A 17,037-nucleotide genomic window follows, 5' to 3' on the forward strand; every position below is an offset into this window, starting at 1 on the left:
TTCTTCTTTGAACCTCTGCCTTTGCTTGTTGATGAGCTGACTTCTTTTGCACAGAATTTATATCAGACAAAAAGGCCTTCTGTTTGTGATCGATCAGGTCTTGTATCCCTCAATCATTTTCATCAAACTAATCCTGATGTTTCCTAGTAGAGAATCCTTGCATCTCTTCACAGATGCTGAGGATGCTAGATTTGAGGGCATCCCAGATTCTGCTGACATATTCCAGTTGCCTTTCTTTGGAATTTGTCAGTTTTTTGCTAAGGTATTGGTGGAAGGCTTTATCAGATCCTTGAGTTCCTCTATATTGATTTTATGTCTGCTCTGTTTCCGTTGCAGCCATTGTTTAGGGGCCACTCTGATGATCATGATCGAGTAGATTTGGTGATGACCAGTCCAGCTGTTATTGTTTCCAGTTGTGACTTGACTAATGCGGACATCTTTGCTATTCCGGGTCTGGACAATGACATAGTCAATCAGATGCCAGTACTTGGATCATGGATATTCCCATGATGTCTTATGTTTGTTTCAATGGCAGAACAAGGTGTTGATGACAAAGAGTTCATGTTCTGCACATTTGGTCAGGAGGAGGGTGCCATTTGAACTGATCTTTCCAACACCTTCCTTGCCGATCGTTCTATTACATTGTTTCAAGTCCAGTCCAACTCTCGCATTAAAGTCACCAAGAAGAATAAGCCAATCTATCATTGGTACACCAGAGAGGACTTGGTCAAGGCTGGTGTAGAATTCTTCTTTAGCATCATTGGCATTATGAGTCGGGGCATACACACTAATAACAGTAGCATATTGGTTCACTGGAAATTTAAATCAAAGAGTCATGAGGCGTTCATTGCTTCCAATAGGGAACTCATTAAGTTGGTTGACAAGTTCAGTTTTGATGCCAAATCCAGATCTGTGAGTTTGACATCCATTTCAGATTTGCTTTCCAAAAAAAAAAGGCATATCCACCTCCTTGTTCCTTAAGATGCCCCTTTCCTGCTCACCGGGTCTCACTCAGGGCAGCAATATCCACATCATATTGCCTATGTTCTTGGGCCATAATTGCAGTATGATGCTCTGGGCAATCAGTGTTAGGTTGGTACATGAGAGTCATAACTTTCCAGGTCCCAAATCTGATTGAGTGACTTTGCTGATTTCGACTGCTACAGGGTGATTCCTCTGGATGCAGCAATCCAGATGGAAGGTGTGAGGCAGGCTATGTAGATGGAACATTTTCTAGCCCTCTCCCCATATAGGGTAAGCATAGCAGATCCTAAAAAAGATTGCTCAGTCGCAGTTACAGCTGTCAAAAACGCACTCCTGCCTCATCCAAGTGCTTGACGACCATCTTGTAACTGCAGTCTCCATGCCAGTTCATGACTAGGAACTCCCAGACATCACAATCCTGTTCCTGTTGCCATTAGCTAGTCGATGAAGGACTTAAGGTATGTGCTGGTAGATAGTGGTTCCATGAAAGACCTCTGTGCATGGATTCTTTTAATGTGAAGAAACCGTTGCACACCAGTTTCCCCTCAGATTCTTGACAGGACATGATCTTAATCCAATGGCAAGTAAAGCAAGATGATCGGGAATCTAGCTGCCCTGCAGTCTATATCTGCCTTTAAAGCTTTTGAAGATATTAGAGCCGACATCTGCCTGATCCGCCATTAAAGGTTTTGTTCCCAATAGTTTGGGGCTAGGCAGGCTTATTACAATGGCAGCCTGAACTCACCATGTCACAGCATTGTGAGAGGGCACATGTGGCTTTTCAATAGGGACAACGTTGCCATCTGCTGTCTCCACCATGCCCTGATGATGTTGCTGCTTGGTCTGTGACTGCTTACTCGTCAGAGTTACCTCTGCTTATTTGGCAGCTAACCTTCACAAGTCATTCCACTATCTGCCACCTGTGAACATGCTGGGTAGTAGTGAAGCTCTGCCCCAAGCCTAGGAGATACTGATGTTGCAAACACCATCAAATAATTTTATTATTTTTAAAGATCCGTTCTTGGGATGTAAGATAGGGTTAGTTTCTTACAACATCTAAAAAGATGAATCATGTAGGCAGTAGTAATAATTTTCATGAGCCTTCCATTCTAGTGGCTGTGGAGTTCATACCAATTAAGGATGGTCATGACATAGGGAGAGATTTCCTCAGCTGAACAATCTGAAAATAAAATTTGTTACAAATAAAATGGTGACAAACAAGAAGTAAGATGCCCCTGTTGTGTCCAACAGGTCTTCATTTCCCCATCCCTCATCCTACTGTTCTGCATACACACAAATTCACATACAAAGACAAATAATAAAATTAATATAGACACAATATACACACAGGTGATATATATACTAAATACACATACCCGCTCATAGGTTTTACTCAGCTATATTCATACAGGGCATATAAACCCAGAGACATGCAAGCATTATATATACATATACCCCCCATATTAATACACACATACAAAATAAAACTTTGCTGTGAAGCAGGAAGTATTGCTATATTCACACACACACACACACACAACATGCCTGACACAAACCCACAAAAAGCAAGGCACTGAAAAGCTAAGACACTTATCTATACATACCCTCTACTCCTTCCACAGGCACACACTTTATCATTATCACAGCTGCTGTTCACCCTACCTCCATTTACTCTTTTGTACACACCCCTTTACAAAATTATATTTCCCCCTAAAATTAGCAGCTGTGGTTGTTTGGTGAGGGTTGGGTGAGGGTAGTTTGGTAAAGGGTAGTTTGGTAAAGGGTTGTTTGCAGAAAGACACTTAAAGTGTGTGGTGAAAGGCAAGCATCCTTATAGAGGCAAAGTCAAGTTTGCAACATGTGGTCTGACATATGGTAGGTGTGATAATGGTAAAGTGTATGTTTGTGCCTGAAGAAGGACTTAGCTTTTCATTTCCTTGCTTTTGTGGATTTACATTAGGCATGGTGTGTGAGTAACAACCCTGACTGCTTCACAACACAGCTTATGTGTTAATTGCATACATTTTTAATCATTAACCGGAGGTGGGCATTGGATGCAGACATTGGGATGCAAGGAGCCCCCGTGGGAGCAGAAGTACATCAGAAGAATATTTTATCTAACTGCAGCTATGCATGGACCTTTCTCTGTTGCAGAATGAAGTCTGAAAGAAAAGCCTAGCTCCTGACTGAGAAGGTTTAATGTGCACCTGGACCCCATCAACTAATCATCCAGTGCACATACTCCTCCCTCCTCCATCAGTCATGCTTGCGTGATCAGCTCCTGTCTGTCAGTCTTAGATGTATCTCCCTGCACACCCGATCATCAATAAACTCTATGTGTACTTTGCCCCCAATCAAGTTTGTGTGCACAGTGCATGAACCCTCAGTCATAACATGAATGGTTAAAAGCGACCTTAAAGTGATTAAAAACCTCTCATAACCTAACAGCTACCCCTTGGACAAGATTCACATCAATCTAATCTACTTCTCTAGCGAGCTTTGAGTAAGCAGACTTTAAGAGAAGATATAGGTCAGTAACAGAGAATAGGATGCTTGAAGAAAACTTTCACCCTGAAGCTGAATTCAGAGGCATTCTATTAAAAATGTATTAACAAAACAACCCTACATGGAGAATTTAAGTGGTCTGAAAAACTAAGCCAATGTGACATTTACACTGATTGGACTCTTTTTTTTTTTTAAGTAGAAGTACTTATGTTCCATTTTAAGCTATCAGACATTTCCATTATATAGTCACACATACACAGTTATATCCATGTTAGATATTGACACAACTTTTACACTCTGTAGCACGGGTTAGTAATTTCTTCTCTGATATCACCTGTGGCCACTGCTTCAGCCACCCTTTCACTGTTGGCAGTCTCTGTCCTGTGCTCACCAAACCAGAGTAAATTCCTTCCCTTTTAGTTTAAAGAGATGTCTAAAATTTTCATTCTTCAAGGCAGAGTCTAAACCTCACACCTTTCAGCCAGGGCTTACACAGAGTTATTTTACCACCACTGGGCTTCTTTCAAAGCTCTTTGGTGGAGGGAGACCTACAAACACCTCCTGGTCTCTACAAGTAGCTAGCTCTCTTGCTTTCCCCTCTTCACCCCATCTCTTCTGGCTTTCTAACCCCAAACACCCTACCTTCCCTGAGATACTTTCCTCAGCCCTTTGGCTATCCCTCTAGGCATTTTCAATAATCATTCCCAGTTACTTTCGTCACAAATACCCAGCAACATGTCCTACCCCCTTACCACTAAGGACCTGGTTCTTATATCCTGGCTGCTTCCCTCCCAGCAGGCCTTGCTCTTCCTGCAGTCCCCAGAGCTCCTCTGAACTACAAGCCCTAGACTCCTTCTATTCTGGGCAGAAAATACTAATAGGAATGTGTTGGACCTGTGCCAACCCTTAAAGGGCCAGCATACCATATTACCCAGACAAAGAAACCACATGCAGACATGCACACATACAGGTTTCACCTATTTGCATACCCCTACAATTTCTTATATGCAATAAAATGTATGGTCATACAGACACACAGAATTTCACACAAAAATAGCACATTTATTCACAGAAACACAATCATTTAGGCACACAATAATACATATTTTCAATATTATCCAGAGAAAGAGCCTTGCTCTCACATATAAAAGCACACACACACAAGACATACTGTCAGTCACTGCAACATACAACAACACATATACACTGTTATAATAAGAGACAATTACATAAACGCCTAATGAGAGATACATGCTTGTGTGATTTTGTGTCGCTGTTCGAGTTATCTTGTGAGTGAAAAAAATAAAAATCACTAAGAATCTCATGCACATAGCAGAAAACAGATATGCAAATACACAGGAACAGACTCTCATCTCATTTTCAGCGATGTAAATCCACAGTAACTCCATTCATGTGAGTGGTGTTTCTTTGGAATGAAATTTGTAATTTAGATTAGAATATATCTCTTGCTATTTCTCACACACATAAGTCACACAGAGGCCAGGTCAATAATATTTTATTGACAAGTGTTGTCAAAGTTTACAGGAAACATAATCCTCAGGGATCTGTCAGGTAAGTACAACCTGCTCAGGACAGAGCTTCCCACTGTATTTGGGGTTTCATCTTCTGTGACCATTTATCATTAGTGTCCATTTCTGTTCTGGTGGTAGGTTGCTATAGGGGGCTACGCCCTGCCTCCTGTCTCTTTCCTTTCTCCCAGGGGTTGGCATATTTTTTTCCCTATTTTTTTAATAAAAAAAATCTTTGATCATTTGTGATCATCTTAATACCAGGCCTCCCACATAGACACAGGATTAAAAATCACCACTCTTTCCGAGTCTTTCTCTTGTCAAATTGTTTGCACGGGTTTGCGCATACACACATACACAAATGCAGTCTCTCTCTCAATCCCACCCACAGGCACAGAGTGACACCCCCAGACAAAAGGCACACTGTGGCCCCACACTGTGACCACAGAAACAGGCCCATGTGCAACACAGGCAGCAGGGGCATGCGCCGATGCTTTCCGTGCACACACACAGGGCTCTGCTGCATACACCAGGCACAACACAACCTGATTTTGAGTCCGTGGCTCCCACTCGCGTGGACACACGCAATCCCACACATCCGCTTCCAGGGGGACACACGTGCAGTTAAAGATGGACACACGGAGCGAGGCGCGCGCGCACACACACACACAGAGTCTCTCTCTCGCCCTCCCTGTCTCCCACACACGCCCTTCCGCTGCCGTCTCCCCCTCCCAGCTCCCGAGCCCCTCAAGGACTGCGGGGCGCTCAATGTCAGGCCAAGGGAAGCGGGCGGCCGAGCAGAGCGCGGTACGGCGTTGCCGCCAGCAGAGGGCAGGCGAAAGGAGCTGTGCGAGCGCCGCGGCTTCCCTCCCTCTGTCCCCGGCGTGTCAGTGCCGGCTGGGCTCGCAATGCCAGGAGCAGCAGAGGGGCTGAGCTGCTGAAGGGCACCGGCGGCGGCAGGGAGGGAGGCGGCCGGCCCGCTGGCTGCGCTGCCCCGGACTCCCAGTGCCGCAGGAGCCCGGGCCAGGCTGGAGAGCGCTCCCCGCACAGCATGGAGGCGGGCAAGCCGAGCTCCTCGCCCGGCAGTCGGGACGATGGCAACAGCAGCGCCAACGCCTTGCAGGCGAAGCCGGCGCTGGGCAGCCCGGGCGGCGGGAAGGAGCACGGCAACTCGGTGTGCTTCAAAGTGGACGGCGGCAGCGGCTGCGAGGAGCCCGGGGTGGGCTTGGAGGAGGCCGAGGGCGCCGGGCGGCAGTATGGCTTCATGCAGCGCCAGTTCACCTCCATGCTGCAGCCCGGGGTCAACAAATTCTCCCTCCGCATGTTCGGCAGCCAGAAGGCGGTGGAGAAGGAGCAGGAAAGGGTTAAAACTGCGGGGTTCTGGATCATACACCCCTACAGCGACTTCAGGTGAGTCCGGGCCCCCGCGCGCTCCCCGGGGAAAGACCCGCCCGGCTGCCCCGGGGCGAGGGCCGGTACACCGGCGGCTCACAGGTGCCTTCTGCACTCAGGGACCCCCGCCCCTCCGCTTCAGCGTGGCGGCTCCCCTCTGAACAGGGAAGGGGCCCCCACCAGGCAGCGCGTGGACAAACTTTGGCAAATAAAGTGCAGCCAGCCGTGCAGAGCGCCGCCGTTTGTAGCGCGCCCCGGGTCACGCCAGTCCCCCATTGTGCGCACCCTGCAGCGTGTCTAATGGCCGTGCGCTGGGGACTTTCTCTGGGAGGAAAGGCGTTGGGGGGCAGTGGAAAGGAGCTGCCTGGGGGCAGGCGGCATGGTCCCGCGTGTGGCTCTGAGGCTCGGGATAGCCTGGGGCGGCATCTGGCATCTCTTGTCTTCAGACGCCGTAGGAAGCCGGTGCCATGGCCAGCACCGAAGCCCCGCCGGGCTGTGCAAGGGCAGGACCTGAAACCCAGCGCTGGCTTCCGAGTCCCCGAGGAGGGAGGGGGGGAGAAGTGTTTCCAAAAACGCCCGACGACCTTGGCTACGAGTCTGTGATTACAACTTTGGCGGGGGGGGGGGGTCTCTTCCGGTCCCAAATCTATGTAATATACAGCTTCACGGGGAGAAGAAGGAAACAGGCAAGGTAGAGAGGCAAAGCTCAAGACGAGAGTTGGTGCGAAAACAGTCAAGCTGGAGGGTACTTTTTGCCAGTCGGTTCATTGTGCGAAGGTTGCAAACACTTGAGACAGACATCCCTTGTCACGTTATTTTAGAGTGAGAACTCGCTGTTCGAGCTTTGCTATTTGATGCTGAACGCACGGCGTGAGCTGTTCAGAAATGTTTAAAGGTTATATATCCATGTGAATAAAATGCATGGACTTGAACAAGGACTGGGTGGACGGAGGGGGAATGGAGGTTTGCTTAATGATTTTTTTTGCACAGAAAGAGGTTTGTTCCTATTTAATTTACCTGGAGCTTGAAAGTCATCTAGAGAGCGCTCCCACCTTGAGCTATAACGTTGTGTACTGGGGAGAAGGAAAACAGGGAGAATTTCTACCCGGCCCCTAAGTGGGAGCTAGCCGTGGTGCTGAATGATATGGTTACTGAAAATCCCGGGCCAATGCTAAGCATAACCTTGGAATCCCTGCCCTTGGGTTTCCTAGAATATGAAGTATGTCAATGTCCATATATACCGTAGAAAATATAATTGTGCACAGAAAGGGCACAAAAGATGCCGAAGAAGCAGACAATGTTAAGAATCGATGACCTTTTCAATTTAATCCATTAATAGTTGGTTTGAAAGCATTTCCAAATTCATGAGGTCTGTCAGGTAATATAAAGCTAAAAAGGTTCTGTAGTATCCTCAGAGAGGGGGAAATGACCTTTCCCACACCAGGAAAAGCTTATTTTGTTTCACATAGTGTCACATTATCGTATTATGCCAGGAATATATTGGAGTTCATGCTTCAAAGGAACTCAGAAATCACTTATTTATTTCTATTTTTTCAAATACTATACAAAATTTGCTTATGATTTAAGTATATTATAGACTTTAACTGCACATACATTTTTTTCAAAAAATTAAAGTGCAATATGACTTTTTATAGTTAAAACGGTAAATGTAATATTCAATTAGAAGGTTAATGCCAAAATATTTTGATTCGCTTTCAAACATCAAAATATACAATTAAAATAAAAATGTATTTCCAAAAGGTACAATAATAAACATATAGGGAGAACTGTATTTATATTAAAAATCAATTCTTGTGAAGAATTAGTTGTTTTACTACTTCATAAGAATTGGTTGGATGCCTTTGTACAATTTATTAATTGCAATTATAGTAGTACTTTCTGAAATAATAAATGTGCTTAAAAGGGTTGATAGTGTAAGTAAGCAATTCATCAGTCTCTTCATATACATAGAATAGTGAGTGACTGTCATAGAAAGGGATACACCTGTTTAAATCAAATAGTTACACTGTTCTGTTAAAGAAAGAAGTAGGTTAAATAGTACATTTTTCAAAAGAAATGAAAGAGAGATTCTTATTAAATCCTTGGTTCCAAAGGGACTATTTGCAGAGTGATGTATCACTCAATGGGATGTACTGGAACCTTGCATTCAAGCCCAAGTAAAGGTCAGCACAGCTATGAGAGGAGCAGAGCAGTCACTAAATTGTGACTCTCAGAGTCACGCTTCAATCCTTGCTTTGTCCTTGATCCCTAGGGGAAGTAAGCTGCATTAGCTCTTTTCTTGGAATAGTTTTTTTCCCCTTTCCATGCTAGCTCAGCTGCACTGGCAGGTGCATGTGGAGAGTGGAGCGGGGAGTCAAGCTCCACCTATTCCCCACTTGTCCACCCACGCCCTTCCTGCCTCGGAAGGGAATGTAGCAGCCTGCACAGGGTCTGGTGATGTGGATAGCATGCACAGGCAATTAAGGAGGTTCATTATGCCCCCTTGTTTCCCTGCATGAGTGGGCAGCCAGGCTCACAGTTCAAACTGAAGTGAGTAATGGTGGCAGAGTCTCGAATTTTAGGCAAATGTAGAACATGAGTAACTTTACTCATGTGAGTATTCCCATTAAAATCAAGTGGACTACTCCTGTGATTAAAGTTATTCAGGAGTATACGTAGTTGCAGAATTGGACTCTTAAATGATATATACAGTAGAATAATATTTTATGCGATATTAGTTTATGAATTAAATAGATTTCTGCCTTACAGGTAGAACATTTTATCTGATAGACTCAGATGAAATAGATGACAAGTATACTGATGGTAATCTAACACAATAAGGACTGACTTTAAAAAAAATGGTATGAACAGTAGTGTGGAAAGCTCATTGCATAATATGTAAAAACTCAGTAATTTGATTCAGTTACTAAAATTGTTGCTGTGTTTAGCACCATGTTTTCTGGAAGCATTAGCTTGTCTATGCTGCAGAGAAGACTGTGTTCTCCATTAGATATGTATGCTTTTGGGGAAAGAAGTTCCATAAGTATTACGTAGTTTCCCCGTAAAGGGATCATTTGTTTCCAGTAGTCTCTTGCAAGAGAACAACTCCATCTTCTGGGGTTTAATGTCTAATTAGCAAACCATTATGTAAGCTCTGTACTAAATACATGTCAGAAACTCTGTAGAATGCCTCCATTTATCTCTTCACAATCTACCGGTGATTACTGAATCTGTAACCCTGGATAAGATTTCCTTTTGACTGTGATAAACACACTGTTGTAACTCATACAATTGTTTTTGTTACAGGGTGTTTATTAAAATGCTGAGTGTCTTCTGTGGGATGTAGAGTGTGATCCATTGAAATCAATGGGCCTGCTCACATGTGTAAGGGCTACCCATGTAAAAGATAGTCGCAGTATTGGGCCCTTAATCTATCAAACATGCTGTGAAATAGAACACCGATAAGGAGATATTTGAGTTGCTCTGAATGACTCACTTATTTTTGTATATGTTTTAATAATTTGATCACATGCTCATTATTGTAATTAATGGCTAACCTTGAAGTAGTGTGACTTATTCATTATCTACTTCCTCTATTAGGGATATTTTATATGGCTGATTTTCAATTGGGTGCTTGCCCCTAATTACTCAACCCTGCAACATTTAGGTACATCAGTAGTCCTATTAACTTAATTGGGACTGATCATTTGTGTTAGGGTCTCAGGGTCAAGCCCTATGAAATCTTTCTTTTATACATGACAGACTCACAAATCAGCTCACATCTTCATAGAATCTATGCAATTGTGCATATATTCTATAATATCAGGCAGTATATATACAAAAGTGAATTAGGAAACAAAAGAGAAAAAACCTTAAGATTTAGAAGGGTGGATATTCTGCTTTACAAAAATGGCATTCAACTCTTGACAGTTTTAATTGTCAGAATCCCTGTGCTGAAATCTTCTATGTTAGGAGTTCAAATCCTCCTCCTCCTTTTATGATGCCTGAAGAAGAAAAAAATAAAGCCAGTTCTAAAACTTCAGCAATTAAGCAATAGTGGTTTTTATTTATATTGCATCTACCCAGATCCACAAAGGTGCCTTAGTCCCAGTTTTGGCTCCACTGCAATCCACAGAACTATACTACTACATTAGCTAACAGCTGACATGACAAAATTGCAACCTTAACTCAGTTCACGGAAGCATTTAATCAATATCAGGGAATACTTCCTGGCAATAAGGTCTACTAAGCTTTGAAATAGATTCCCAAGTGAAGTACCAGATGCTCCATCATTTCTGACATTTGAAAGTAGATTGGACAAAGCAATAGGAAGTGTAATGTAGGGTCTAAAACTTTGTCTTCATGGAGGAGGGATGGACTAGATGACTATTATTTTAATTTGCATAATGCCTCACTAATGGCAGTCACTATATGATTTGTTTGTTTAATGCTCAATTATCCAACTTGACTAACTAAAGTTAGTCATCAATATTTATTTTAGACATCTAAATACCAGTTACAAATACTTTTGTTAAAATTTAGGTGCATCGATAGTATCCCAGTGGGATGAGCGACATGGTTTCTTGCCCCCCTAGTCCTCTCACCATCATCAAGCAGAGCTGATCAGACATGCAAGTGAAAGCATGCTTCCCTGATTAAGGTTACTGCAGTAGGCCCACACCCTCTGTACACCCTAATGCTCTGGGAAGGACTATGCCTTCATTTATTTAAAGAAATCATTTCATTTTACTGATATGTTATCTTTATGGCTGAAGATAGTGTAGCATTAAAATGCATGGTCTCAGCCCAAGTGCATTTCCAGTATTTCACTAGAGTGTTGTTGTACTCTAGTATAATAATACATTCATTACATTGCATCTCAGAATTAAAATATGCAATTTTCTTTAGCATTTTTTCCTCATCTTTTTACAGGCAGGTCAGTATTTCTAATTTACAAACAAATTCTAAGAAAGTTAATTTAGATGCAGCAATATATCTAGTCACAGCGGGAAAGAGAACTCAATACACTTAGCAAAAAAATCCAAACTCTCATTTTTTCAAACTACTTTCAGTTTAACTTAGAATTTTCCCATAAATTCTGTAGCACCCAAAGGAAGGGCACATCAGTTCTTGTTCTTCATAAGAAATGTTCACCTTTTAGTATTCAGCTAGTCTCTGCACATTCCAAACAAATATATGTATGTGTACTGTGTTCACTTGTGCCTCTAGAACATGGTGCTTCTTGGGCATTTTTGAGTCTTTAAAATTTTGTGCATGATGATTAATCATATCATGGTAATTTTTCACCTTTGCTTCCTATACTATTTACTGATTTGTTTGTACTTCAATGATATAAAGTTCTTTATTTTATTTTATTTTGAAACGTATATGTTGTGAGATCAGCATGATATTTGGAGTTGGACAAGAAGATACAGGTTACATTAGCAAGGAGAAAACTGTTCTTATGAGCTGCCAGTCACTGTATTTTGCAACCTTTTTGTTGGCCAATTATCCTAGGCAGCATTGGCATCCACTTCAGCAGAGCTCTGTCCTTGTTTGTCATTTTATAAAGGTATTTCTGGAGTGACCCATTTGGAGGAATTTGAAGTTAGTGTATTGCGTGGTGTATGCATGACACAGTGATTAGAGTACAGAACTGAGAGCCAAGGTTGTTGGGTTTATTCCCAGCTTCACCCATAACTTACTTTGGCAAACTAAAATGACTTCTAATTTTGAATGTCTCTGTTCTGAGAGTCCAGTGTGAGATAGCTAGGTGTCTCAAGATACTCAGAAATAATACCTACTTACCTAAGAGGAATATTGAATATTGTGAGGCTTAATTAATGTTTGTAAAGTTATTTTGAGTGTCTCAGATGGAAGGCACGATATAAATGCAAAGTATTATTTTTATAAAATATAAATGTACAAACAATAGTGAAAATTCACTTAGTTTGCTGAAGTATGAATTCCTCAAGCAATGTGCTGTCTCCTTGTGCTTTCACCTGTATGTGCGAGAGCCCCCTACCTTTCTATCAACATGACATTTTTAAGAGAAGAAACTCTTAACCTAGTTTGTAACATTTCATTTCTAACCGTACAGTGCAGTGCTTGTTAATTGTTTGAAAGGCCTTTAGCCATCTATTTCCTTGGTTCTTTCCCAGAGGCTTGATTTAATTTTAAAAATTAGAGTATTCAGTTCTAATTATTGGAGGGCTCATTCTAGACATATAGCAAGGTATGTTAATAACCAAAAACGGTATCAGCTGGAGTCAATGTCAGTGGTATTTGAAGGACACTGTCATTTAGCTTTCACAAAAATTGTACGTGAATAGAGTGTTGGTAGTCAGAATACAGAAATTCAAGCAAGTTGCATGATATTTTGAAATAGACCCTTTCCCCCCTAAACTCCTAATGTTACTGCTTTTGTTCATGGTGCAACTTAGTACAAAGCCAGAATAGACCTGTTTTTGGAACATGTTTATTTCATTTCCACAGAAATACTTTCCATCAGTCTGCAGAATAAAATAACTGAGGCCAAATTCTGGTCTCAGTTACACTGGTGAAATTCCCTCAGTAGGGGTTGTAGCTGTGTAACTGAAAGCAGAATTTGGCCCTTCCACTCTGTTATATAGAAATCTTATACAATGAAGTATGTTTTTCAGTAAGTTGTTGATTGATATCTTAACAGATTTCAACACACTGCTGTGTCAAATCAACATATTTTCCAAATATGAAAAAATATCACGAATAAGTGATACTTGTTATGCCATGTAGCTTGTTTTGTCTTGAATAGGTAAATGCTGAAATAAGACAGGTTCCTTTGAATATGAGATTAGAAATGGTCAAAGCAGTAAAAGAGTTTAATTATAGACAATTGTCACCATGCTTCCATGGGTCACAACTGAGAATACCAAATTCAGGACAAATTGCTGAGGAATAGGGCAGATATACCCAAAAACTTGAGGTTATTCTCCCATGAGATATACCAAACCATCAACAAAAGTAAACTTCTATTTCACCACACTGGTGAAGTCAGAACAGCAGTTTCCTTAGGCATTCCAGTTCTTGTATCACCAACAAAAACACTAGACTTAGAGATGAGTGGTTCTTTAAAACCAATGTAATCAACTAAAAGGTGGTTCTGATCCCAAAGGACCAGCCACACCCCCAGGTCAATATACAACTCAGATCTTACCCAAAAATCACGCTGTTGCCAATCCTTTAGAATTTAAAATCTAAAGGTTTATTTATAAAAAGAAAGAAAGAAAGGTGAGAGTTAAAATTGGTTAAAGGAATCAAATACATATAATAATTGCAAAGTTCTTAGATCAGGCTTGTAGCAGTGATGGAATAAACTGCTGGCTTATGTCAAGTCTCTGGTTGCTTCCAAATCATTGGAGGTCCTTGACTGCTTGGTTAGAATGCACCCATTAGTATAAATCCATAGTCCAGAGGTTTGAGCAGGAAAGAGGCAAAATGGAGATTTTCCAGTGCCTTTTATAGCTTCTCCCATGTGGCGGGAAACCCATTGTTCTCACTGTGGAAAATGACAGCAACAAGATGGTGTTTGTAGTCACATGGGCAAGTCACGTGTCCATGCCTGATTCTGCTTAGTTATAGTAGGAACCATTACCTATACCTCAAATAGCACATTCACAGGAAAGTCCATTCAGGGTAGGTGGGCATCTTCCATTGTGAGTTAGATGTTCTTTTGGTGAGCCACTCAATTTGAATAGTCCCTCCAAGATGTGCTGGCTAATTACCTTGTGGGTCTTACCCCAGGAGCAAACATTTAGAAATACAGGTATAGATCCAATACTCATAACTTCAAATACAAAAATGATACATGCATACAAATATCATAATTATATTCAGCAAAGCATAACTTTTCCATAGACATGTTATTTGACCTTTGTACAAGATTTGTTGCAATTATATAACAGTGGTAGCAAAAATGATCTACATGGTCATAGTTTATCAGATAATGTCACAACAATTTTAGAGTTAAGTTTGATAGTGTTTGGAATGAATCTGTTTTTTTGCAATTTTCTCCCTTTATCTATCAAAAGAGGAAAAATGGAAAGCAAGCATTGCAAATATTCTTTAACAATATCATACTAAATACCATGGATCAACTTCTGCTTTAAATTACACATGTACAACCTCATTGAAGGCAAACCGATTTAAAGAAAAATGTGGCTTGTTGCCTTTTGAGTGTTTTTTCTTTTTTTACTATAACTTTAGGCTCCACTCCTGCCAAAATGTATGCATATGCTTAATTTAAAGCATGTGAATAGTTCCACGAGAGTTAAGCATGCCTGTGTTTGCGAGACTGGGGCCTGAAGCTCAAATCTGGTACATAATATACTGATAACCTACAGATTTGCTTCTATCACCATAGTAAAGAGTTTGTCAATCTTCGAGTTGTGACACTTCCTCTGGATTTCAGAGGCTTTTTGATGACAGTGTCCCTCCTCTCAAACTAATAAAAATCCACAAAGGTGCCTCTCTACACTTGTATGTCTGGCTGATTTCAATGGAAATCAGGAGCCTAAATACTTTTGTGTATTGGGACCATAGACAAGTGACCTAAAGAAAGTTAGAGTAGTCAGAGTTGTGGGCAATATGAGGAGATTTTGCAGTAATAAACATAAAATCCTGCACCAAGGAGAAGAAATAACAGAACAGATACAAAATTTCAGTACCCAGGAAGATAATGGAACAAATAATTAAGCAATCAATTTCCAAACACCTAGAAGATAATAAAGTGATAAGTAACAGTGAGCATGGATTTGTCAAGAACAAATCAGGTCAAACCAACCTAATAGCTTTCTTTGACAGAGTAACAAGCCTTGTGGACAGGGGGGAAGTGGTAGATGTGGTATATCTTGACTTTAGTAAGGGTTTTGATACTGTCTTGTATGACCTTTTCATAAACAAGCCAGGGAATTACTAGATGGAGCTACTATAAGGTGGGTGCATAAGTGATTGGAAAACCATTCCCAGAGAGTTGTTATCAGTGGTTCACAGTCAAGCTGGAAGGGCATATCAAGTGGGGCCCTGCAGGGATCAGTTCTGGGTACTGTTCTGTTCAATGTCTTCATCAATGATATAGATAATGGCACTTATATACTTATAACATTTGCGGATGATACCAAGTAGGGAGGGGTTGCAAGTGCTCTGGAGGACTGGATTAAAATTCAAAGTGATCTGGACAAACTGGAGAAATGGTCTGAAGTAATTCTGAAGGATGAAATTCAATAAGGACAAATGCAAAATACTCCACTTAGGAAGGAACAATCAGTTCCACACATACAAGATGGGAAATGACTGCCTAGGAAGGAGTATTGCAGAAAGGGTCCTGGAGGTCATAGTGGATCACAAGCTAAATATGAGTCAGCATTTTACACTGTTGCCAAAAAAAAAAAAAAAAAAAAAAAAAAAAGAGGAGAAGAAGCAAACATCATTCTGGGAGGTATTAGCAGGAGTGTTGTAAACAAGACATGAGAAATAATTCTTCTGCTGCACTCCGCGCTGATATGGCTCAACTGGAGTATTGTGTCCAGTTCTGGGCACCATATTTCAGGAAAGATGTGGACAAATTGGAGAAAATCCAGAGAAGAGCAACAAAAATGATTAAAAGGTCTAGAAAACATGACCTATGAGGGAAGATTGAAAAAATTGGGCTTGTTTAGTATGGAGAAGAGAAAACTGAGAGGGAACATGGTAGCAGTTTTCAAGTACATAAAAGGTTGTTACAAGAAGGAGGGAGAAAATGTATTCTCCTTAACTTCTGAGCATAGGACAAGAAGCAATATGCTTAATTTCAGCAAGAGCAGTTTAGGATGGACATTAGGCAAAACTTCCTAAGAGTCAGGGTGGTTAAGCACTGGAATAAATTGTGGAATCTCCATCATTGGAGGTTTTTAAGAGCAGGCTAGACAATACTAGAAAATACTTAGTCCTGCCATGGGTGCAGGGGACTGGGTTAGATGACCTCTTGAGGTCCCTTCCAGTCCTGTGAGTCTATGATTCTATGAAAATTGGGGAATATAACCAAGTATGCACACCTGTCACATTAAAGCAAAAAATCCATTTTAATCACATTATAACAGGGTGGTCTGCCACTTTTAGGGCCAGTTCTGGAGAGGAGCTCAGCAGGCAGGTACTGGGAATCATCCAACCTATCTGGACAGCATCAAGTGATTGGGGTAGATGATTCCCAGCTAGGGCTGTGCATATGAGGGAAGTTGGACCAGAAGATAGATGAGAGTACTCTGTCCTGTAGCTGTGGCAGAAGACTAAAAAAGGGCCAGCAGACCATGTGGACATGTCTGGGCTGGGGGGAGTTCCTGACTGTTAAACTGTCCAAGGTCCTCATAATCTCGGTTGGGAACAGGACTATTACTTTATGGTGGTTTTTTGTTTATTTGTGTTGACTAAACATGGCTCTAAGGTAAGGGCTATAGACTGAACTGGGTGTGGCTAACTTTTATGCCTGGGCTGGTGATCAGGCCCACCAGCCTACACATATCTTTAATAAATCCAAGCAGTATAGTTGCTGCAAAGATCAAGGTAGGGCAGTGATCTTCCAGAGTATTTCTGTTTTAAGAAGGGGTGAAAAATA

The 17,037-nt window shown here is 41.6% G+C and overlaps 1 protein-coding gene across 1 annotated transcript in view; it reads left to right on the plus strand.

The window, feature by feature from the left end:
- The first annotated feature begins 5,930 nt into the window (after positions 1–5,930).
- HCN1 (hyperpolarization activated cyclic nucleotide gated potassium channel 1) overlaps positions 5,931–17,037 on the plus strand; it is a 314,353-nt gene continuing 303,246 nt past the window's right edge. Inside the window, exon 1 of the mRNA XM_054033158.1 lies at positions 5,931–6,428. Within this exon, the coding sequence (XP_053889133.1) occupies positions 6,070–6,428 (359 nt within the window). The 5' untranslated portion in view covers positions 5,931–6,069. The remainder of the gene's footprint in view (positions 6,429–17,037) is intronic.

The sequence above is a fragment of the Malaclemys terrapin genome, chromosome 6 (assembly GCF_027887155.1).
Source record: "Malaclemys terrapin pileata isolate rMalTer1 chromosome 6, rMalTer1.hap1, whole genome shotgun sequence".
NCBI lineage: Eukaryota > Metazoa > Chordata > Testudines > Emydidae > Malaclemys > Malaclemys terrapin.